This window comes from Python bivittatus, unplaced genomic scaffold, assembly GCF_059951505.1.
Source record: "Python bivittatus isolate LINGU-HERP-01145 unplaced genomic scaffold, Pbiv_v1 ctg000020_np1212, whole genome shotgun sequence".
Classification (NCBI taxonomy): Eukaryota; Metazoa; Chordata; class Lepidosauria; order Squamata; family Pythonidae; genus Python; species Python bivittatus.
Window position 1 is genome coordinate 14,700,305 of NW_028277030.1, and position 25,789 is coordinate 14,726,093.

Below are 25,789 nucleotides of genomic sequence, written 5' to 3' on the forward strand. Positions count from 1 at the left end.
GCTCCTTGACTCGTGGTCCTGAATCCAGAGACCCACATCATTTTCTCATGTAACCTTCTCCATGGCCTCTATTTCTCATTTCATCTATGCAAGAACTGCAGCACAGCATTCAAATGTTAAGTTCTTTTGAAATAAATATGTGATGATGCAGTCTTATTCTATACTTTATAATTCAAAAGGATTTCCAATCTGATTCTGGGACTAATACAAGGCTTCCTATAATGTGATCCAAAATGTTGTCTCCTCCCAGATAAAATTTCCAAGATCTTCAGACCACCTTCACAATCTTCTTCCAACTGAGGTGACGCAGATGGTTTCTGAGGAAGGATGCCTTTCAGCAGATCAACCCTGGAGGGAGAAAGCCTTGCCCCAAAGAGGCTTAACCGGGCCTACACTGTCCTCTTTGCACTGTTAGATATAGAACTTTTTCATTTTTCCAGTCTTTTTATTCTCCAATATTTAACAGCCAAGTTTGTGCTTTCTGGTTTTTCCACTGCATACTCTTGTAGCTGCTTAATATTTTTTAAAACTCTTCTCCATCTTTTTATTGCATCATATTTACTGGCTTTAACCTCAAACCATAACTTGCCCTAACAGCTTCAAGCACTGGGCAGGACAGAAAGTCCAGATCCCTGGCATGGGACTCAGGAAAGAAGAGATTAAAAACATCCACACCGATACACCTCTGATGCCCTACCCTAGGATTTTGTTTTGTTTTTTAAGATTCTTGTAACTAAAAAGCATGACTGCGAAATATGCTGCAATAATCAGCCCGAAGAATAATTTGCAGCTCCAGTGATGCCTCTGGGCCCCAGACAGTCCTTAGAGGACTTTTCAGAAAATAAAATGGGGGTAGCTGCAGCCATTTTGGATTGCAAAGAGTTTTGTTTGCCCTCTGGTCTTGGGGCATTTTTTGACAGACATCACTTCTGTGAGAATGCCCATCCTATGCTCTGAAAATTCCTACATCTGCATCAGTTACCTTACTGAGTTTTCGGGATATAAGTAATACAAATACTCTAGTGGTAGATTTTAGCAACAGAATGATCAACTAAATGAACGGTGTTAAGTTCATTTGCCCTTTCCACTTCAAAATTTACTTACAAAATACTGAATGATACTTGTAAAACAAAATAGAGTGAAAGTGACCATTATTTATTTTAACCCAGTTGGGAAAACTTCTTGTGCCGTTTCATTCCCAAACTCTTTTGTCTCTATGAATAGCCTTATTGTCTACAGAATTAAAAGCTGTACACAAGGTTTTCCTGGCTCCCCTCTCTTCCCCTTTAGTCAGGACACATTTTAAAAAACAGCATTGAGGCCTTGGAGATACTTGTCCCATTTAGTAGTAAGGTATTTCCAACCAACCAACAACACTGCGGAAGAGAGCCACAATGTCTTTTGAAAAAAGGAGAGGAAACAGAAAAAGTACAAAATGTGTGCAGTGTGCATAAAAAACAATTCTACCTCAGATTCTGCAGACAGATATATAAATTATTCATGCAGTTATGATTTTTGCCCTCCTAAGACGCATCTCATATGACTGATGATAATTAAATCTTTTTAATCTAAAAGTTCTGACTTAATATATTATGGCTAAAATGCCACATAGTCTTAGGGAATTGCTCTTCATGCAGAGGCATTTCTTTCCCACTCATCTTTCCTACAGAGCAGTGTTTCTCAACCTTGGCCACTTGAAGGTATGTGGATTTCAACGCCCAGAATTCCCCAGCCAGCATGGCCATTGAAATCCACACACTTTCAAGTGGCCAGGTTGAGAAACGCTGCTATAGATCCGCATCCTCTGCCAATCCTTTGTCCTCAAGGTTGGAGGGGACAAGACTCACTTCTGCTGATGGATACCCTTCCTATTCCCACTGTATATATTATCCTGTATTTTCTCTCTCTGAATTTGGACTGGGTTATACGCAAAAAAGATGGAATACATACTGTATGTGTGTGAATTTGTTTTCAAATGAAGATAGCACACTTTGGTTGGTGGTAGCATTACAGAATATTTTACACAATATTAGCAAATATCACATACATAAAATGCATTTAATTCTGTTCCTTAGTATCTGAAATGTGTTGCCTGAGGCAGTCTGCCATATCTGCTCATTAGTTGTGGTCTCTGAACTGCAGCAAGAAGCCGTCCCTTCTGTTTTCAATGATGGCCATGCACTACACTTTGCTTCCTTCATGTTGTCGTTATCACTGTTCCCTATTGCAGAATTTGATAGCAATAACACCCTTTTCTCATAGTTACCTATAGTTTCATCTAAATGGAAATAGGGGTACCAATTCCACCATGTTTTTTTGAATACAGGAGAGGACATTCAGGGGTTTTCAAAATGAAGACATTATAACATTGGCATTCTCCTAGCTCTACCACCATTTTGATGGCTCTTAAGAGCTCCAATACCCTTATTAAGATTGCAAATGTTGGATGTTTGAGAGTCTCCCAGGAGAGTAAATAGGAAATAGCTCCATTCATCCTACAGGCCTTCTATCTGCTCCCAGATGCCCTATATTGAAAATATATATTTCTAATGATTTGTCCAGTTTTAGGAAAATGCTGTTTGGCCCAAAATCAGTTCCTCGCATTTTAACTGATCTGTTTCAGGCTGGATTTTATGTTAGTTATGCCTTACTTGTAGGACAGTAGCAGACAACAAGTATTATTCGTTTTATTCATTAGATTTATTAATTAAATATTTAAATTACCACAATCTTTTAATTCTCAATGGCTAGAGTATTAGAAGAATCTAATTACTTTTAAGGCCTTTATACACAGAGTATGCATAAGATTTCACAAAAGTTGCACAGAAATATAAAGCTTGAGCTCACTACAGTGTTATTGTCTCAAAAGGCATATTTATGAGTGGAGAGCCCTGAGAGTTACAATGATTTTGGCTAAAATTAAATGTGGCTGTCATGGCACACAATCTATTACTTTCTCTCCATTTTCAATGGCTTGTTCATTTATAGTTGGATTAAAAAAAAATCCTCTAGAGACAAAAAGATTGTAAGACTTGGTATACTCTTTATAAATACACTGGCACTGTATAATTCCACTGCTTCCAAATATCTATACACTACTAAAACTCTCGTGTCTGTAACCTTCAACTAGGCGAAACAGTGCGTCATAGGGCAACAATTTTTGAACCAAAGTACCTCAAATAGGTTAACTTACAGAATGCATCCAAAATCCAGGACACATGACTCTTGTGGGATTGAAATTTGGGAAATTTGTGGCTGCTTCAGCACTGCTGTGGTGCTACGCTGCCATGGTCATCCCAAGTCACACGATCGTCATGGGAGTATCCCCAACCTCTGTGAAGCCTCCCTCTCTCCCCTGAGCCCAATCGACTGGTGGCAAGGCCCAATGGGCAAGTGGCAATTGTCTGCTTTGGAAACAAGGCAGAAATCTGAAACCTCTTAATGGCTGTAGGCACTGAGGGAAGGATGAGGGAGCAACTTGGTTGCCTGCTGGCAAGGTAGGGCTGGCTGGGGGGTGCTGGTGATCAAAGGGAGGGAGGGAGGGAGATTTCTGATGCTCCTTGCCAGCTTCCCACAAGCAAAGTCAATGGAGAAGCTGGCAGCAAGTCATAAGTTGCTCCTGCTCCCACTGCTTTTTTGCCCTTGGTCATTCTGTTTCTCTGTTTAGGTAAGGAAATATCTCTGAAATGATGACCCAACAGGTCATGGGTTGTCTAGTTACTATTAAAATTGACTTCAAACAATCCCCTTTGTGTTCTGTTCACATATGTTCACTCATTGTGTCTTGTCTGTGTATAATATACAATCCTGTAAAAAGTTTTTGGCACTTAAATATGTTCCTGGGTGCCTTTTCACACAAAGCAAATATTGTCAGTGTATTTTGGTATGTCCTTTTGAGTAGGAAGCTGCATCAGAAGATTCCAAAAGTCCAAAACCCAATGCACAACTTGATTTCTCATCTGTACATACTGCTATTCTTGAAGATCAAATTCCTCTTACAACCATCAGTGCTGATAATGAAAATATGCTTTTTTTTACAAAAAGCCAATACAATGATCCTTAAAGTGTTTTAAAAAATATAAGTACTGTATATGAATGTTATGCTTACTTACTTTGGATAAAATTAGATTACATATGCTAAGAACTCCTACTCAAGGAATAAATAGAGAAAGGCATCATAATCGTGCTATTTTTCTTTCATAAAAGGGAAAGATTACTTTCGAAACCTTTTCAGACAAATCACCCACCTGAACCAATTGGGGAATATCACAGCATCACTTCTCCTGTACATACTGCTATTCTTGAAGATCAAATTCCTCTTACAACCATCAGTGCTGATAATGAAAATATGCTTTTTTTTACAACTTGATTTCTCATCTGTACATACTGCTATTCTTGAAGATCAAATTCCTCTTACAACCATCAGTGCTGATAATGAAAATATGCTTTTTTTTACAAAAAAGCCAATACAATGATCCTTAAAGTGTTTTTAAAAATATAAGTACTGTATATGAATGTTATGCTTACTTACTTTGGATAAAATTAGATTACATATGCTAAGAACTCCTACTCAAGGAATAAATAGAGAAAGGCATCATAATCATGCTATTTTTCTTTCATAAAAGGGAAAGATTACTTTCGAAACTTTCGGACAAATCACCCACCTGAACCAATTGGGGAATATCACAGCATCACTTCTCCTGACAGCTATATTTTTACCATCCAAAATTCCCTTTAAGCATTATTGTATCAGTAGGCAGGGTTATTCCAAAGGATTCTGTATGCTAAGGATTGGCACGTGCTGTAAGGAGCACTATCATACCAGCAATTGGTGAAAATTCCACTTTCTCTCCCCCTCCAGAAATAATCAACATTCCTAGTTTTGCTGCCTACCCAATTTCAGTAAATTACAAATGGCCAAATTACTAAAGGTAAAAATTACTAATGGCCAAATTATGAAAATAAATGCTTCATTTATTTAGAAACAAGTTCAGAAACACGTTGTTATTGCATGCCATGTATAGTTTGCCCCATATACTTTGGGTGCATTTTACTTAATGTTTCTGCCATTCATCATTACAACATATTATACTATGAATCCCTTATAGTCATTTTGAATATTCTTGGGCTACACCAAAACAGAACTAAAGAAAATTACAATCCGAAGAATTTACACCATGAGAACACCTAAATTACACTCCAGTGAGGGGACGGGGGATGGAGTCCTCAACCACAAGAAGAGTTACAATTACTTTTATTCCTAGGTGAATCCGTCTACTGACTACATACACCTACAGATAAACAACACATCATCTGTAGAATAGAGGCATTTTTCCAGGTATATTTTTTCAGCTTACCTAGTGGTGGCCTGTTAGAAGGAAATACCACCTTTAACTTTTTCTATAATAGCAACACTCAAAGCACTTCACTGCAGCCTCTTCTATTAATATGCACTTTCACTGATCAATCTGACTTCCCCAACAGAATCACAGTTAATCAAATAATCTTGTCACTTATTTATTTCTGAGTCTGTTCACACATTGCCCACCAATAAAAAGCTTGAGGTTGAAATAGCTATGGAAAAAAACATGATAACTGAAATTCTCTGATGCCAAGCTTCTTGCAGGGCACATGGTGAGGAAAAATAGACCTGTGGGAAGCCTAGAGCAAAATTGTAACTCAATCACTGTTTGGTGAAGAAATCATATACACACACAAAATCTGTTCTATAACAATACTGCACTTAGGACAATCTATCTCCTTTCTAAACATCATGTTGATATATCCATTTGTATACTACCAACCTTGTGCCAGTCTGTCCAAAAAATTCATCTCTGTGTATACAGGCTTATGCCCAAATTATGTGAAATGAATATCCGATCCGATGTTCTATTTTTATCTAAATAAAGCTTTAAGGGATCTGCATCTTACCACTGACATTTGTGGAAGTTTTACCACTGCTATGATTGTGGTCACCCCAGAAGCTGCTAATGATCCACATATTAAATCTAAACAAAATAGGTATCTTTTAATATGAAATTCTTACAGCAATTTAAGTCAGGTACACAGTTTAGAAGAATTTAAACCCTTTCATCAGGGTCACTGCTCCAATGTAAATCAACCCCCTGGACTTTCCTGTGGTTATATTTAAATAAAACAAGAACTGCAAGTAAGACATTCTTAGCTTGCTTATGTTTATGCTCTCGTCCTTCAATTGATCAAAAGGGCCATTAAGAGCTTAACAAATAAAGCAAATGGCTGCTACTGGACTCACAAGGACCATAAATTTATGTAGAACTTCACTCTGTTGCTTCAATACCTAAATTTTAAATCCAGAAATGATAGCTACCCTAACAAAATTTAAATCCATCTGTCAGTGAAGTTGCATTCCTTTTTGAAAAAAAAATTAAGTTGTTTTGGTTAACCCAAGATGTAAAATTGTTTTATGTTCTATGAGGGGACAAAAAGAGCGCTTTGTTAACCAGAAATTTGCTTATCCCTTCTTCATACACTACCAAGAAACCATCACAGAAGATTTACATAAAATTTCCTGTTTCTTTTTTCTAATCATTTGTCAGCAATTGGAAAGCAAGTGCTAGAATTACTGCAGATTCTTCCTATAAGACTTTCTGTAACTAATCTTTCAGTAGCTGCCAACACTGATTGTAAATAAGTCTCCCATTTCTAAACAAGTCCTTCAAGCAGCTGATCTGGTTTTGTTTTGCCAAACACAGCCTTTAAAAGACACACTCCAGCAAATATTTCAAAATCCATCAACTAAAGAGAAAAATCCTTATTTGACCTTTACATATCAGGGTGTTTTACATATCTATGATCCAGCAAGGACCCATTTCAACAATTGCATGTGATACCAATTCTTTCAAGATACTTGTTTTTTTCTAAACCAACAGGAAATACAACACCTAGCAAGCACGAGATTATATGTGAAGATGTTCATCAGCAGTCCCATTCTTCCTCAGTCTATGCCATCTTTCAGTTTGTCCTTGCAGTTCAAAAAATATTGCAAAATCCCCCCCTCGCCTGATTTTATTTTAACTTGTAGTATAATTTCTCCAACTTAGCCTTCTCTAGATACGTTGGAATATTACTCCCATGATCCTAATAGCAATGCTTGCTGGCAGGGATAAGGGGTTGCAATTCAACGTATTTGGACAGGCTGGTCGAGTGTGCCCAGCTTAAGTATCAGTAGTCAAAAGAATTTGTAATCCACACCACTGACAATCAGAATCCAGTGGTCCTCTGAAAATATATTCCATGCAGTGAAAATGATAAAACTTACTCAGTGAGGTCTCACACCAACCAACAATTACATCAACACTGGTGTTTCTCAATCATACCAACAAAGGGATCTCATTAGAAAGAAAAATGAAGAGCTAATTCAAGTACTTGAGAATATGTTTACCTTATTTTGATCTGTCCAGTATAAGAAAAATCCTTGTGGGTCTGTTCTAAGAAAAACTGATGTCACACCAGTAGAATCCTGCACACACACAAAAAAAATTAAAAAAAAGATACAGAATTAACGCATGACATAATCTTGAAAGAAAATATTTAGCTAATAACGTATATTATATAGAAATATAACCTAGAGGGAAGTATTTGTAAACTGCTGTATTTTGTTGGGTGCTCAAGTCCTTCTTACTCTACAGGAATTCACATAAACCTTTTGAACAGACGAGATAAATATGAAGGTGCCAATTAAGTACATTAGTATACTTTCGTAGCTCTATCTATCCCCACTATCTCTATCTATCCCCCACCCCAAATGCATCCTTGAAGATAAATCTGTCAGCACCCATTTGAAATCCTACTTTAAATGCCACTAATTCCAAATGAATATATTATGGTTAATTAACCCCACACAGACAGATACACACTATGAGTATGTTTATGGAGTACTGTGGAAACTTCTCGATTTACAAAATGGTTGAATGATACCAACTGACCATTCTGCTCTACCACAACACTTGGGAAGCCAATCACATTTCAAAGTTAAGGGATCAGAACTTGGCTTCCCTCTTTGGAGGTCAGCTTTGAATGGGGAAGCATTTGGTGAAAATGTGTTCCATTCAATTTCACTGAGTTGACATTGCGAGTTAATTCCTGTTCAACATCATTTCTATATTATCTCCCAGCAGTGGACCCCTTGAAGTATACAACATGTTTCTTATTTTGTTGAGATGCAGCTTTATTCTGTGTGTTATCCAATTATACTTAATGTCTACTTGCCACCTGTCCTGTAGAGCCTGAAAACTCCACTATTTCACAATTGCTAGAGTTTGGAACTCTTATTTTAGCATTCATGTTTTTTTGAAGTGATACTTTACCGAAGAGACAGGGTGGTATAGGATGGAGGAGCTTCAGTATACAGACAAAAAACCCATACATAACATTGTGCTTTTGTTTGCTTGCAGCAAAGGTCAAATATCATATTTAAATGGTCCCCTTGGATTCCTCCTTGGTGTGTTAACAGACCTAAGCCTGTTAACTATAGTAACTAGGAAGCCATAGTTGATCTGTTCCTCTGATAATTGATCTCAATCAGAGGATAATTCACCAATCAAAGGGAATTTCATTGTTCTTCCATTGTTGAGCATACAATAAACTTGCTGCAGTTACCACTGGAAACTATGTCCTTCTGCAATCAATTGTTCCCTTGACTTCATCTTAAATTCTCCATCCTCCTGTATTAATAAATCTTGGTATATTAGCCCTCACTTTGAAGACCACTTTGTGACAGAGGAGAGTCTTCTAGCTGTGAAGCAATGTCATGAAGATGTGTTAGCATTCTGCCATAAAAATAAAGCCTCCACTGAATTTAGTTTGACTCCTAGTACCCATACGGACATGACTGTGTGGTCTTTCCTGGCAACATTATGGAAGTATTTTGCCACTGCTTGCTTCCAGGTTGTTGTTTTTTTTAATTAATTAATTTATAATAATTTACATAGTGGCCCATATTGTAACCACAACCCTGGCTAGTGTATGAAACAGTAAAAAAATAAAATAAAAACAATAATAAAAACTCTATAAAAATTTATGCAGCCCCAGGCAACACCTTCCCATATATCCACATACCATTTTAATGGGCGTCAGATTCATCCTATCCCAAAGCTTGTAAGAAGAGCCAGTTCTTCAAGGCGTTCTGGAAGGCAAAGAGGTGGGGGCTGCCGGACCCTATGGGAAGGGTGTGCCACAGGGCAGAGGCAGCTATGGAGAAGGTACACTTTCTAGATCCCATTGGATGACATTTAAGGGAAAGGACCTGGAGCACGCCCATCCTATCTCACCTGATGGGACAGGCAAGATACCCTCAGGACAGGGAGGCCCACAAGTATACTGGTCCCACGCCATTTGGGCTTTAAAGATGATAACCAGCACCTTGAATTGCACCTGGAAAGAAACTGGAAGCCAGTGCAGCTCATGCAACAGTGGTGTAATATGGTATCAGGCCTTCAAGGTGGACAAGACTAGGAAACCAAAGTCGTGCAGACCAATACTACTTTTATTATAACGTTATGGTAACAGAATCCTGCAAGTCAGAATGTGCTTCCCCCTCCCTCCTTTTATCTTCATGAGAACTAGGGAGAGTCTGCTTTGATACATTTTCTCAGGTTACAGTTAGGCCTTGGACTCAGGTTTCTTTTACCTGAGCGTTGCCTTGGTAGCAGCTCTTCCTCCTCTTCCTTAGAGTTATACTTTCTGCCCATTACATATGGGCAAACCATGGGGCACCCAGATCTGCATGCGCCACTGCATTCTGGACCAATTGTAGTTTCTGGATGGTCTTCAGGAGTAACCCCATGTACATACATTGCAGTAATCCAACCAGGATGTGACTGTAACCAAGGCTTCCCGGTCCAGGAATAGCTGCAGTTGGCACACAAGATGGATTTGCGCACCCCCTCACCCAGCCAAGACTGCCACCTGCTCCTTGAACAGGAGCTGCAAGCCCAGGAAGACCCCCAAATTGTGCACCAGCTCTGTCTGGGGGAGTGCTACTTTGGCAAGAGTCAAATATGACATATCACTGGGCCCAGGAGGCCCAAAAACCCAGAACCACTCCCTCTTGCTAGGGTTGAGTCAAAGCCAGTTCCTTCCCTTCCGATCCCTTATAGCCATTACAGCCCTTCCAATCTCTTACAGCCTACTGGCACTGGGCCAGCACCAGGATGGTGTCGCTTGGCCAGCTAGGGGTAGAGATACTACATCTGTGCTGCTGCATATCCTCTCCCAGCAGTCTCATATAGATATTAAAAAGGAGGGGTGAGAGACTTGAGCCCTGAGGCACCCTACATTGCAGACCCTATGGACTGATCTGTTTCCCCCATCCACCAACCGGAACTGGCCTCAGAGGAAGAAGGAGAACCACTCCCTCTCCCAGCCCCTGCAGCCAGTCCACAACTATACCATGGTTGATGTTACTGAAAGCCACTAAAAGATCCAGGAGGACCAGGATGGATGTATCACTCTCATCTCAAGCCCTCCATAGGTCATCTACCAGCATGACCAACACCATCTCAGTGCTGTAACCCAGCTTGAACCCAGACTTCCCTATCTATTTTACACCTCTAGGATTTCTTGGTGACATTCCATCCAAGTACTATGCAGGTCCAGCTATCCCAGATTTGAGGAATCAGCCAAGATCAGCTAGGTATTACCACTTCCGTAGATCATTCTGCCACGTTAATATTTCTACAGTATGTACCTAAGTGCTTGTAGGAAGACAGCTGTGTTAATCTATGGCGGCAAAAAATCAGAAGGAATCTGGTAGCACCTTTTCCAACTAACAAATTGTATTAAAAGGCATAAGCAGTTTGGGCTGCAGCTCATTTCATCAGATGCATGGAGTGGCTAGACTGATGTAGGATTACAGTTGGGATGAGCGGGAAGGGAAAGGAGAGGAAGACAGGGTTGTTATGCAGATATAGCTTACATGTGAGACAGATTACAAGTAGCTTATCAATTAACAACTGCAATGTGTTAAAAAAACATTGTGTTTGCTGAGACCTTCTGAGCCCATTAGATAGACCAGATCAGGAAATCAACTCCACAGGAAGGCTAGAAGTACTTTTATTGAGATTGGCTGTAATAACAGCATCTTGCAAGTCTGACTGTGCTGTGCTTCCTCCTTCTTCTTATAGCTCAATGAATTAGGGAGGCACCTGTCTGAGCTGCTTCCAAATGTTATCTGGCTGTTTTAGACTTTAAAAAATGCTTCAGCCCCTTTTGCCTAGGCAGCAGCTCCTGCATTTCTCCATCAAGGCCAGCTTCCTTACTCTCTACAGATTGCCTGAGACCTTTTGATGGGAGTTCAGCAATCTCTTGCTCAATAGTGCTATTAAAGTCCCCTTTTTCCAGGTCTGCCGTAAGTGTCCTGGGAGACTACTGGGAAAAAAACTCAATGAGCAATGAATACAAGGGAAAAGACAAGAGACACGGTGAGGTAGGATCCAGAGTTCTAAGCGTGGCACAGCAAGATAAACATGACAGAGTTAGGTTTTAAAAGGAGCTCTCTCAGAGTTTTCTCTCAGGGAGCAAGGCCAGCAAATAGGCCAAGCCAAGCCTCCACCCAAACGAACAGCTCAGGCATATTTCTTGTTATTGTTTACTCTCCCTTGGCCTGCTTTTTGGCAAGTCTGTCTGACCAGCAGAGCTCAGCCCTCTGCTGCTCTATCTTTAAAGCATGCCTCTGTTTAGGACTAGATGGCTGAATTTCAGTCTCAGAGGCTGTCAGTGGGTGCAGGCAGGGAGTCCTGGGGGCTTGCTGGATCTGCCCCAGCCAGAATGGTATCATTGGCTTCAACACTGTTGGAATCCCCTCCTCTGGGACTATTATCCCTAGATGTCACTGGCTGTATTTCCTCCTTCTCATCATCATCTTAAGACAAGACCAGCAGGCCACAACATGGCGAATGTAATCATCAGTTCTTTGTGGTGGTCAGATCATTCTCTGTTGGCTTTGAAGTTCTCTACAGCTGCTTCCCACAATGGGGAGGAAGGACATATTCAACTGGTCCACCCCAGGCACCTTCCAAAGGGAACTCAATGGTGTTCCTGAGGCTCTGATGCAGTTTGACTGAGGCCTCAGTTGCTGGCTAAAATGGAGGGAGAACAACGGTCTTAAACAGGATTGTGCTTCTGCAGACTCTCTGCCTGTGGACCCTGGAAAGCTCCTTGGCCTTCCCTAAAACTTTAACAACTTTGTTTTCCGCTCAAGAACTGGATTAGGATGTCGAAGGAGCCCATCTGGGGAACTGGTGTAGGATTTGAATATGTCATGTTTTGGGTTTCTGTTATTTTAATTGTGTTGCTGTACTTCTTTGAGGCTTATTGTTTATCTTCTTTGGTTTTTAATCCTATCTTAGCTGCCCAGAGTTGCATTTTGCAAGTTGGAAGTCCATTCAAACTGTTTAAATAAATAAATAACTTCTTAGCTTGTCAAAGTTCATTTTTAAATGCTGGGGCAGAGCCAAAGATATCGAGCTCCTGCAAAAACAACTAGGATTGAGTCATGTGCGTTTGCAGTTTGTCACAGAGGGAAGGTCATAAACATGTCATCTTTTTTACATAATGAAGGATATTCCACTGCTGTTTCTGATTGGATGTTAGTTCTGATGTTTAAAAAAACCCATTGAACCAGACTCTGTCCCCATATACTATTGGATCTTTCCATGTCACTGCCATCTGGTATATGTAGCTCCCCCTGACAGGCTATGCATCTCTCAAGAGTAATTCTGAACACTGAGGGAAGTGCTTGGCCTTCATTTATCCCCTTGGCAAACAGATCTTCCTGAGAAACTAGAAGATTAAAGGACAATCTCCTCTTATATCATACTCTTGCTTCTTAGAGGGCAGTTATTAGCAACATGTCTTACTACTTAAGTATTTCTAGGGACAGAGCTAAAAAAAAGACCCTAATTTGTTCATTAATTATGAACGCTATTTTCCCTCAGCTTTCTCTTTGAGAAAGCATCTTGTCGATCTAGTAAATACTTTCTACAGATACATGATATGAACTGTCAGATATGACTCTCTTACAGTATAAAACATGGCTCCAAGCATAAAATTTTCAAGGTACTTCCAAATGAAATGTAGGATATCATTCTCTTATGACAGTCTCTACTGGTGTATCTTCCTCTGAAGCTTGTTTTTTAACCTGCAAAAAGACAGGTTCCAATATTTAGAGTGATTTTCAGTGTAATCCAGTTTTATCTTTCAGATATTGATTTGTTCTGTGGCAGTTTTAAAAGGGCTTCTCTGTAGCTGTTTTAGGTGCTAAATTACATGCTGATAATGCTTCTAAGTTTTTCACCATTATATATAGGCTGTAATGATTACACTGATTCCTAAGCTTCCTTCCTTTCTATCGACTACATGAACCAAAGGGAAAAAATGGTTTTAAACCCAGAATTTTGTAACTAATCTACCACAAACCTGGATTCAAGTGCTAAAAAGTATGATACATTTATTATATATGTATTCATCTCCTTTCTGAAGAGAAAAGTATTTATACTTTTTATCCCTCTTTTGAAGAGTCTTCATGGAAAACAGTTTTGGCATTTATATGTATTTTTCTACATATGTCAACATACTTGTTAAATAGGATGAGGGCATTATATGAAGACACCTAACCTCTGAAAATGGAGTGAGACTAGTCCATGGTTAACCGACAGTATTCAGTATTTGTGTCTATTTCCTCCCATGTTGCTAAATGTTGGAAGACGATCAAGTCCATCAATCTGGAAAGGAAAGAATCTGGGTAACATACGGGACAGTTCTTGTGGGAAGCTTCCAAAGTAAAAATGCAAGCATGCTTGTCCACACCCCAATGGGCTTTAAGACATTGGCGAGAGGAAGTTCTCACTACGTATTGGCCACAGTGTCACCTATATAATCAAGCATGGCCAACTGGCATAAATGAGTAATGTACTTGAATTTTAGGGGGAAAAAACCTAACAAGAACAGGCAAACTACAGAACAAATTATTCAATGAGATGATGGGCTCCCTTTGCTGGAGGACTTAAAACAGGCTGGACAGTCACCTATGGTGGATCCTTTGATTTGAATCCCTATCCTGAGCAAAGAATTGGACTTGATGGGCTAAGATGAGATACAGAAACTACAGATCCAGAAGCAAGTTAGTGTAACTGATGAATAGGTATGATCCTAATAATATGGCTTAGTCTGAGTCTGTAGACGTAGAGGACAGAGGGAATGACCCCAAGGAACAGGAGGAACAGCTGCTACCAAGATAAAATCAGATAAAAGAGAACTGAGTCCAGGGCAGGAATGTAACCTGAGTAAACACCTCAGACAAAATCCTCCCTAGTTCTCATGAAGATACAACATAAAAGAAAACCCATTCTAGAATTGTCCAGACTGTGACAGGGTCCCATGCTAACTCTTCTTGTATCAAACTCTATTTTCTAAAGGCCTTCTGACACAGAGGTAGCATCCATTCCTCACAAACATATGTTGTCAGAATAAAAAAAAAGTTAAGAAGAGTTTACTCAAGAGAAAAAGAATGTCTTGGGAAATTGGCAACTCACTCCCTTAATAGGAAAGGACTGCCAAAACTGGCACAAGAACTATTTCCCACCTCTTCAATCAATGTCCTATAAAAGAGAGACTCTATGGGAAATATACAAGGGAATTCCTACTTTAAGGTAAAGCTTCTCTGCTTCATCCTTTTGGCTGAAGAGAAAAGCTCCTATTGACATCTGGCCAGATGATTAGTTTCCTCCTGAAGCATTCAAGTCTAGGAAAGGAACAGAAATAGAGGAAACTCAAAACCTCTATTTTAGATAGGAAAGATATTAAAAGGGGCTTGTTTGGGATTTTACAATGGAATCAGTAAAAGCAAGAAAGCTAAATGCAACCGCTGGATTATTTGTGAGAGTGGGAGGGAGGGAGGCAGGGAGGGCAGTTTCCCAAGGTTATTTCTTGCTTCTAAAATAACCCTTGAATGGCATGCCAAAGGTCAGTGACACTAAAGAAAAGGCTTTCCACCTATCATAGTTTACATGGGCACGTTTGGTTTAGTTGCCCTGTACCATTTTAGTTCCCCCCCCCCTTCAAACAAGCGACAGCCTGAACATTTTTACTTCTATTGCAAAAGGCACAGGGATAAAGGCAGATGGTAATTAGGTTTGCCAGGTCTTGCAGAATGCTGTTTGTACATGGTCTGCTTCACGTAAGTACTCCTAGTACAGCCTGACAAGCTAAGCACTGGGGATCAGCGTGCCTCTGACTGACTTCTCCAAGGAGCAGCTTCTTACATTTCTCCAAGCAGAGCATGTTCCAGTATACAAACCTCCCCAATCTGTGTGTAGACAGCTTAAAGTCACTTTCGCCTCTCCAGATGCAAACTGGGACCCAAGTGCATACCAATTTTACATGAATTGGAGACATCATGCTTGAAAGAAATCTCATGTTAAAATTTTTTTTTTTTTTTGTCTGCGCTCAGTCATTGCTGACCCTGCAGTGACTGCTTGGACGAGTCCTTGCAGTTTTCAAGGCAACTGTTTTTCGGAAGTGGTTTGCCAGAGCCTCCTTCCTAGGGCAGAGCCCAGCTGGCGAGCGCAGGAGGCGGGGTTTCCGTTGCTTCGCGCCCTTTTCGGGCGCGCGCGGTTTTTCGCGCTTACCGGCAACTGCTCCCAACTCCTTTTTTGCAAGGCGCCGCCAGCATTTTTCCTCCCACCGGAGTGAGAGTCCCCATTTATCTACTCACGTAAGTTTTCGAACTGTTGGGTTGACAGGAACTGGGGAGGAAACAGGAGCTCACCCTGTTTAACGCGAAGCCTGGACTCGAACCGCTGAAGCGTCGACCATTTCTGGCCGGCAACTTTCAGCGTCATTAAGCCGCTGCGCCACCGCGTCCCCCAAACGTCTAGTTGGCATACAGGTTGCCCAGTTAGTTATCATATATTCTTTCTTCCTGTTGTCCCTTTCCCACCTTTGTGAGTTAACCTCTATCATTAGTCATCCTTCTTCTACAGGTTCTAACCAATATTGCTCTGCGAGTAACAGCTCTTTTACAATCAGCCACTATCAGTCATATGCTGGATAGTTCATTTGCTCATCAGGACAATCAGGGGCTATCTTTCTTTGATTCATAGTACCAGTTAAACTGTTAATAATTCATGTTTACGTGATCCCTTGTATGATCCAGAATATATTTGAAACAGCAAGAAAATGCAAACAACTTACTTTGCCTTACACTGTGGGCTGAAATGCACATAATCTTAGCAAAAGTGTGCCAAATCCCGTTTTCTAAATTATTAATAATGCAAGAACCTACCAATTATCCCCCACAACCCATCTCACTTCAGCTGTTTTCCATTGGTTGTTTTCTCTAACTTAATTTCTGGTTTCAGACCCCTTCAACTCAACCTCAGCTTCTGGAGACTACATGGACACAGCCATACAATTGTCTTGGGAGGAACACAGAAATGGTTTGCCACTGCCTTTTTCTGAAATGTTTTCAACTTCCTAGTCTACCCCCCAGCTCTGGCATTCCCTGATGGTCTGCCACCCAACTATTAACCAGGCTCGATGCTGCAAAGTAGCCAAGTGCTACCACCTGCCAAGACTACAAAGCCTAATTGAGGAAACTATGTCATTAAAAAAAATGGTCTGTAAGACAGTACAGGATTACCAGAAAGTGACAATAAATACGACTAATGTTCTTGCATTTAAAAACCGGTAAGATGTGGATATTAGACTGAACAGGTTGGCTGAATAAATACAAATCTGAAATGTACTGTATAGTTTTGTACTTGACATTAAAAGTGACAGAACATACGAGGCAATTATGGCTGTTTTACTGACTTCGTGAATTTCTGTACTATATTCCATTGTTCACTACCTACGGTGTGGCATAAACAAAACCCTTTCTCAATTTAATTCATGTAATTGTTTTATTTATTTATATATTTATTTATTTAACATATTTATATGGCCAGCCATTTACCAAAGCACTCTGGGTGGCAAACAAATAAAAGCAATCACAATCCATAACTGTAAAAAAAAATGGTAGAAAAAAGAAATAGCAATAGCAATTGAGGCCCCTAAAAAAATCTCACAACAATAAGAGAGAGAGACCTGTACCTACATCAGAACTCCATTCATGCCCTCGCACCAGGGCATGGGGGAATAGCCTGGTCTTTACAGGCAGGGTCAAGGCCATCCATACCTGAGGGAGAGGCAGTTTCACAAGACAGGCACCATGACAGAGAAGGCATACTTGTGAGGGCCCATCAAGAGACTCTGCTTCACCAATTGGACTTGGAGCATGACCCCTCTGCCCAATCTGGCAGGATAGTCAGAAACTAGCAGGTAGAGGCAATCCCACAAGTAACCTGGTCCCATGCCATGTAGGGCTTCAAAGATGACAACCAGCACCTTGAATTGCACTCAGAAGCCTACTGGGAGCCTGGGTGCAACTCACAAAGTAGCAGTGTTACATGGGCATCCAGTATGGCCCGTGTTGCTGCATTCTGGACTAGCTGAAGCTTCCAAATGCTCTTCAAGTGCAGCCCCACGTAAAGCATGTTGCAACAGTCCAGCCAAGAGGTGACTAAGGCATGAGCGACCTTGAGCAATGCTTCCCAGTCTAGGAACAGGCACAACTGGTGCACAAGACATAATTGTGCAAAGGCTCTCCTAGCCACAGGTGCTACCTGCTCTTGAAGCAAGAGCTGTGAATCCAGGAGAACCCCCAGATTATGCACCAGCTCTGCTTGGAGGAGTGTTGAAACTAAATGCAAGTTCAATTTTGAACAAGGTTATCATGTCACTCAAATGAACAAAATGTATTTTAAGATTCAAAGTATAACTTGTTTTTGCACTTTTGCTTACGGTGTTAATAGTTGATAATAATGATTACTCTCTGATATTCTGTGAGCTGTCTTGTGGACCTTCTGCGGAAGATATATATTATCTATACATTATTTTTGAAATAGATACATTTCAAGCATGTACTGAAAGAACTCTAGCTTGTCTACATACACACATGCCAGGAAACTCGCACTGAAATTCATGTATCAGCCACAAGAAACATCAAGAAGCAACCCCATAATTTTGCCTCTTATGGATAAATTCAGATCTGAATTCAGCTCTCATTTAACCAGTTACAGTTTCATAAAAGCCTATTATGAAACAAACTCAGATACTTCAAATTCCTGCTGTTATCCAACTTACCAGTGACTCCTTTAAATACATAAACCTGAAGACCTATGGTGTGATCCTGTTCCAGCTTATTCAGAAGTTAATCTCTAACTTTAGTAAATTACTAAAGCTTATTGCTTTGCAAATATGTTGAGGTTTACAAACCTTGGAAAATTGAGCAAGCTGCCATTTGAAATCTATATACCTGAAGTACAGTGATAAGGGGCTCAAGAAGAATAGCCAAGAGTCAACAAGAGTCATAGCCTGAAGCCCAAAGCAGAGATATTTTTAATAGCCCTTCAGATTTTGACATATTTGCAGTAAACATCTGCTCATCTATGAAAGCTCTGACTTTTAAGCTATGCTCTATGGACTCCAGATTGGCATGAACTAAGACTGTAATCCTTCTCATGGGTGTTTCTCTACTTGAGAAGCAAGCATCGCTTAGACCTTACAGACCCAAACCCAAGCAGTAATGAACTGATTTTTAATAAAGCTTCTGCTGAAAGCAAACCAACTAGTAATAGCCATACAACTGGCCATTAATATGGCAACAATTCTCATTTGTTTAATGTGTCCTACTGTCTGTATGAAATCAGCCTACACACAAACACACACACACACATATTTATATATATATATATTAATAGACAGACTCTGCTACTAGTCTTTGCAATATCGGGATACTTCTCATAAACTCTGTTGATAAAATAATCCCACTTAAGCTTATTGTAACATTTTCCTTGTATATGACTCCTGACATAGTCAAGAAAACTACAGCAGTAATATAGTGTTTTTATAAGGAATCCATCTGCCTAATGGAAAGCCTTGAAGTGAAACTTAAATTAGCACAAGATCCAGTAGGATAGCTGGCTTCCATCAGTCAATTATTCAGCATTGATTGATACATATACTGCAGAAGAGTTCATCTGCTCATTGACAGTAAACATTCTAAGCAATATCTGTTCAGGCAACTTTAATTATTTTAACTTTAATTCTTCTTGGCCTCCTGTATTTGCATCTACAATGTATTTCAAATGTAAAATTTAAATGGCTAACAACGTGTATCCTGTAAACTGATTTAACTGAGAAAACATAATGGACTCTAAGGAAAGGGAAGCAAGGAAGAAAAAATAAAGGTTTGGTCTCTGTTCTCTGAACCAGCATCGGTACAGCATTCACCTTTCACACTGATTTATCCAACAAAGAATACTAACTATCAGAATATGCAATTACTGAAACACAATACAGCAGAGGTGATTAAATCGTTAACTCATCTATACTTTTCCAAATCATTAATTCATCTATACTTTTCCGATTCCAATCATGGAGCATAGGGGGCATTTAAGAAGAAGACTGGGCAACTAAAAGCTTTAAAATTCTGATGTGGATTCACAGCTTTTCCAGGATGATTATATGCACATTTTCCCCAATGTAGACTAATGGCCTATACTTACAGTATTTTACTGCCTTTTGTTGCTACATCTACAGGGTATCTACATCTATAGGGTCTCATATAGAGCTGTCTGTCCAGAGCATCTGTCACACTACTTTGACTGGGTTTATATATTCAGTAACGGCTGAATAGCTCTGCAACAATCTCCAAGATGGCTAGTGTATACCTGTAAACACTTTCCCCCCTATTCCTAATATATTTCTATCCTGATTTATAAAGGAAAGAAAAATTAGAACAACTTCTTCTGACCTATTATTTCTATATATATTTTACATTTTTGCTGTATTCTGAAAGCATCCACTATATTTTGAAAATCAGACAATGCACTTCCTAAGTATGTTGAATAGGAAACAAGAAGGGACTGCGACAAAACACGGCACAATAAAGTATTCCTTGCCACTTCGGCCAACCAAGCCCTCTTTCTGAATCTCTGTACCATTCTCTCTCTCCTTCAGTAAATGATATGCTTAGCAATCCATAACAAACGAACACATTGTTCCATCTATAGATTTTTAGACTTGTACAATTCAAGTGTTTAGGTACCCTCTTATCTTGGGAGTAGACCCTGAGATTTTGGCTATGTAAAGGATCTACTCTTGGAAAACAAAGTTGCATTGAGTACCTTGGATTATAACTTTAGACACTCTTTTTTTAAAAAAATGCACCAGATACTTAACAGGGTTTAAATATCATGCTAAGCCACAATTGTGTTTGTTCTTCTTCAGAATGGCACGTGGATCAGGCCATTATTCTAGCTTAGCATATGACCATTGCCAGAGTTCCCTATTGTAGATATCTTGAAAAAAGTCAAGACTGTTTGAAATCAAGTCCTTGAGGAGCAGAGGAACATTTTTCTACTGTGCTTCGTTGGGAGAGCCAGGTGTGAAAGCTCCAATAACCCAGAATCTCTTTGCTTTAACCTTGATGAAACACAGTAGCTCTGCAGTTTCCAGTGATGAATAAAATGCATTCCACTACTGCTGTGGGGCATTTTGAAATATCCTTACTTCATTTGTTCTAGCATTAAGTTCTGGCATTGAAAATGGATTCTGGGCAGAACTCTGGCATAAATCTTTTTGGAACTTTTGCTAGTTTATTACATGGACAAAATCCACCTTTTATTTTATATATACAGTGGTACCTCTAGTTACGAACTTAATCCGTTCCGTGACTCTGGTTGCAACTCGAGTTGGTTGCAAGTCAAGGTAAAGTTTCCCATAAGGTTCACGGTAAATACGGTTAATCCATTCCGCCCTCCGAATTTGGTCGCACCACGAGGCAAATTCCCCCATAAGGTTCAATTTAAATACGGCTAATCCGCCCTCCGAATTTGGTCGCACCCCGAGGTAAATTTCCCCCATAAGGTTCAATGTAAATACGGCTAAACAGTTCTGAAACATATGCATTTTATTTTTAAACCTCAAAAACCTTCCAAACGCCACAAAAACCTTCCAAACGCCACAAAACACAGCACAAGCCTCACCGAACGTCTCCTTGCTACCGCGATCTCACCCACAGGAAGCCGCGACCGCGTGGCAGCAGCAAAAATGGCCGCGGATCCGGTTTGTAAGTAGAGGCGGAGTTCGCATGTCGGGGTAAATTTTTGGGGCCGGAGCTGGTCGTATCTTGAAAAATTCGTAAGGAGGGGCGTTCGTAACTAGAGGTACCACTGTATTACATAGTTGATTTTTTGTAGCAGGTTGGTCCCCCTTAGATCAATGATTCCCATCCTACGGAATCTTAGGAGTAGTAATAGACAGCAAAAATATTGCCCTTGGTGTGGGCACTGAAATAAAATATAAAAAGATGAGAATCCCATGAGATTATTAAATCTCACAAGATTTCCAAAGGAACACTAAAATCTTGTATCATTACTTGATCTCATGAAATGTTGGCCATTTAAAACAAATCAAATGAATTTACCTTTGGCATGCTTTGGACTACAAGTCCCATAATCCATGAATACTGGCTGGACTTGTGAGGGTCACAGTCAGCACATCTGGAAGCTAGGTTTGATGCCTAGTGATTCCATAAATTTTCTTAACAGCAACATGCAGCTTGTCACTGCCCTCTTCCAAAATGGTTTTTCAACCTCCCAGTCTAGCCTATGACTCTAAAATTCCCTGAAGGTCTCCCACCCAAGCACTAACCAGGCCCAATTTTATTTAGCTTCTCAGCCAAGCTTATTCTGTGCCTGCTCAGGTGGAAATGTATTCATTTTTTATTTTCTTAATTGGGCTAAATCCTGTGTGGGTAATCTGTGATTACCTACCTTTTACCTGAAATGAACTGGTACTTTGTGCTGATCTGAATTAATACACCTTGTTACTATTTCAATTGCCCCCCATTTACTTCAGCTTCAACTTTAGACAAGGAGTTGTAGGACTCTCAGGGACATATTTTCTATTCCTCCACTGTTCAACTTCCTGTTACCTTAGTCTTATTGGCTACTCATATGCCTCCAAAGCATGAAGACCCAAAGCGTTCTAGGAGCAATCTCTTCCTTTTTATACACAGTGCCTCATGTATTGAACAATAAGACTTCAGGGAAGTTTAGGGTGAAGAGCTGTAACAGAAATTTGCACAATCTCATCCTTCCCTGAAATGGTGCTCTTCATATGTACTTGGATTACAATTTCCATAATCCCTAATCCATACAAGTATTATCTATGCTGGCTAGGAAGATGAGGATTAAAATTATTTGATCATATTTATAGACCAAGCAAACATACAGACTCTGGGTAAAACACAGTCATTTCACACCACTAAGGTAGTAGCCCATTTGCCTCTATGACATCCAATGATATAACACAATGATAGTTAATTTGTCATGCTATATTATTTGCTTAGCCATGGTTTATTTTGTATGGTATAACCAGCTCAGTTATTAAAATGTGTCAAGCAAAACCTATCTGAATTACATTATGGCCTTCAGTGGTGTGTGAACCCAGCCACTGGGTAACCTCTCTTTTCCCACTGAAATGTAAGGGAAAGCTATCTGTTTAGCAGACCTCCAATTAAGCTTTACCACCAAAACTTCTTTCTCTCAAGTTCCTATAATGGCACTTTCAAGGATAGAACCCACTACTTTGTTGGGAGGACAATTTTTAACAAGGAAAAGTCTGGGGTTTTTAGTATTACCAATAGAAGCATATTTTTTAGTATTAAAGCTTCCCCCTTTCACATCACAGTTCAAATATTTACTAGGGGCACAATGCAATTATTATTTCAGAGGAAGAAACATATGGAATGCACTGATATATTGAAGGTCACATTGAGCTTGGCTTCAGAGGCCAGCTACATATTCAATTTATCAAACAAAAATTAGTTTCCCCTGAAAGAGGAAGGAAGAAACTAGAGTTAACCGTAGAGCTGCTAGACACCTTATCTTATCTTTCTTTTGGTATTTAAATTTATCTAGCATTCATAATGGGAGGAACAAGGACAAATACTTGCAATTAAGTAGAAATCTACCAAGTAAATAGCCAGTAAGTAGTAATATACCAAGTAAATAGTAAGTAGAAATATACCAAGAAATGTCTTCAACTACTATCTCTGAAGAAGCTTTAGAATTTGAGCCTTGGTCCAATTACTGTGAATGATGGTATCCTAGTCTGCACTGTTGTAGGACCTACCTTATATAGACTCCCTCTTCTTGCAAGAGTTCACCAAAAGCCTCTCTACCCAGATGCTTTATCATTTTAGCACCAATTAAGCAATACACTAACTTAGCAACTCTACTAACCTAAAGCAAGCCAGTTAACTCCACACAATAACATGAGTAAAAAAGCAGAATATAAAATGTAAGATTATTTGAGCTAGGAAAGTTTTTATAATATAAAATATAATCATTCTAGCCCAAGTGCCAGGAAATAGGTATGAGAGCAATCAAATCAAGAATGTGGATGTGAGACTCCCCGCCACTAGTTTCAACAATAAGTATGGCTGTGCATGATAATGCAGAGTGAATATCATTACAGTATGCGTTGCATGGAAGGAGGCACCAAGTTCAGACCTCAGCACTGTCAGCTAAAAGTGACCCACGTAGAGAGCTAAAACACATTTGATCATGTGGTGCCCTCCAAGTTTTTTGAATTTTTATTTTCATCAATCTCAATCCCTCAATTTAGCCCCATGCCCTGTGTAATGGTATGTGGGAATGATCTTGGGAGACAGGAGGAAGAGCCGCAGACTAGACAAAGGTCAGATATGAGGCAGCTGAGCCCGCACAAGGAATGGGGGCATGACAAACGTCTCAGAAGGGAACCCCCCCCAGTTTATTGGACTGTAAAGGGGAGAGGGGAGGGATGGGGACTTCCAAGATTGATATCAGCCTTGTCTGATACCAGACAAGAAGCACACCCAGAAGTACTAGCTCTAACTTTATTGTAAGGTTGTATTAACGGAATCTTCCAAGTCTGAAAGTACATCTCTCAGGGTGCAGCACAGAAATCCTAATTTTAGATCCAGTATGCTCTGATCTTTAGCTTTAACACATCAAACTTTACAGAGGCCATACTAACATTCTGATATTTTATGAACATATTAAGTTCCCTCTGCCAGAGGAAAGGCAATAGAGAGCCTTGGGTACCCATGGCTGTTGCCAATCCCCCTACCCATCTGGCTTCCACTTTTTTTTTTTAAGTGCCTTATAATAAAAAATAAAGCTAAATGGGAAACTGGAATGTTACAAACCTAAGTATCAGCTTCCAACATCATATTTATTTATAAGAATACCTCTGAGCTCACACTGGCTCAGTAGATATTTTTAGATATTAAAAATGATGAGTGCTTGCATCTCAGTATTTTACACCCATTCAGAAAACAGCAGCAACAACAAAGAAATGCTTGGGTGATAGCACACCAGAAAGTTAGAGAGGGCGGCAGGGAACCATCTTGTCTATTTTCTTTGGTTTAAATCAGGGGTCCCCAAACTCTTCAGCTCATGGACCCCTTTATGAAATTTTAGAAAGTTCATTGACCCCCAAACATTTATTATAAGAAAATAATTTAATAAATACTACTTTAATTAATAGCACTATGAATAATAATAACAACATTGACCCTTGGAGGTCAATACTGACCACTTTGGCGAACCCTGGTTTAAATAGGTATTTTGTGATTGACTACAATCACCATGACAGTCATTTTGTGAATAAGTTAACCTCTCCTAATGGCAGCCACTAACGTGCTCTCAAAATTCCAAATATGCCCATGTGACCCCAAAAGTTTGCCTGATGTATTACAGGTAGTTCTTGCTTAATGACACTAATTGGGACTGGAAACTCTGTGGTTAAGTAATGCAGTCATAAGTTGAAAAACCACACAACCATGCCACTCAGCGATGGCAGTTCTGGCAGTCCCGGTTCCCATCGTTAAGTGAGGACTATGCAGTTTGTTAACAAGGACCTCACATGACCATGATTTGCAACTTCCTGCCAGCTTCCTCATTGACTTTGCTTGTCAGAAGCTGACGGGGAAGATTGCAAATCACAATCACGTAACCGTGGGAGCACTGCGACAGCCATAAGTATGAGGACCAGTCATAACTACCACTTGTTCAGCACCATCTAAGTTCAAACAGTCACTGAACGAGTGGTCATTAAACGAGGACCACCTGTATATCAGACAATCTTATTACCTCTACTTTAACTGGCAGTGGTTCCCCAAGATTACAAATCAATTTTCCCTAAACTTACTATTTGTGAGCCTTTTGATCTAGAAGCCAGGATTATATGCCTACATTAAAAGGCCATTCAGAAATAAATAGGCATGTGTTCTCTACTACGGATCCTATGAGTTTTCTAAAGCAATCTAACTTCAGATTATTTTACATTATCTTACAATTTTCACATATCTCATCTTAGCTCTGACATATTCTTAGAATTTACCTGGCAACATACTATACCATTTTGCCCTTTTTTCAAGACAAATCTTAAAGCTGCATACTTAAAGTTGCAATAATACTTACCTAACAGTAATCTCTACTTAGTTCAATGGAACCTACGTCTCATTAATCTGACATACATCAGAATAGTGCTATAAAGCATTGAAAGAGACACTGCTCATCACTCAACTGCCAAGTAGAAGGAATGCCAGATTGGATATTCAGTGCATTAGCAATGGTTTATTCTAGCGCAG

General features: G+C 39.7%; 1 protein-coding gene across 8 annotated transcripts in view; it reads right to left on the minus strand.

Annotated features, from left to right (window-relative positions):
* The window catches only part of PLCB1 (phospholipase C beta 1), a 454,738-nt gene that overhangs the window by 418,726 nt on the left and 10,223 nt on the right, over positions 1-25,789 (minus strand). For 7 of the 8 annotated variants that reach the window (XR_015795036.1, XM_088134740.1, XM_088134712.1 and 4 more), the window contains exon 2: positions 7,424-7,501. The exons of the other annotated variant lie outside the window; for it this stretch is intronic. Coding sequence is in view for 6 of the 7 variants with exons in the window: in XM_088134740.1 (XP_087990866.1) it covers positions 7,424-7,501 (78 nt within the window). In the remaining variant the exon portion in view is untranslated. The remainder of the gene's footprint in view (positions 1-7,423; positions 7,502-25,789) is intronic. 8 annotated transcript variants of the gene reach the window in all.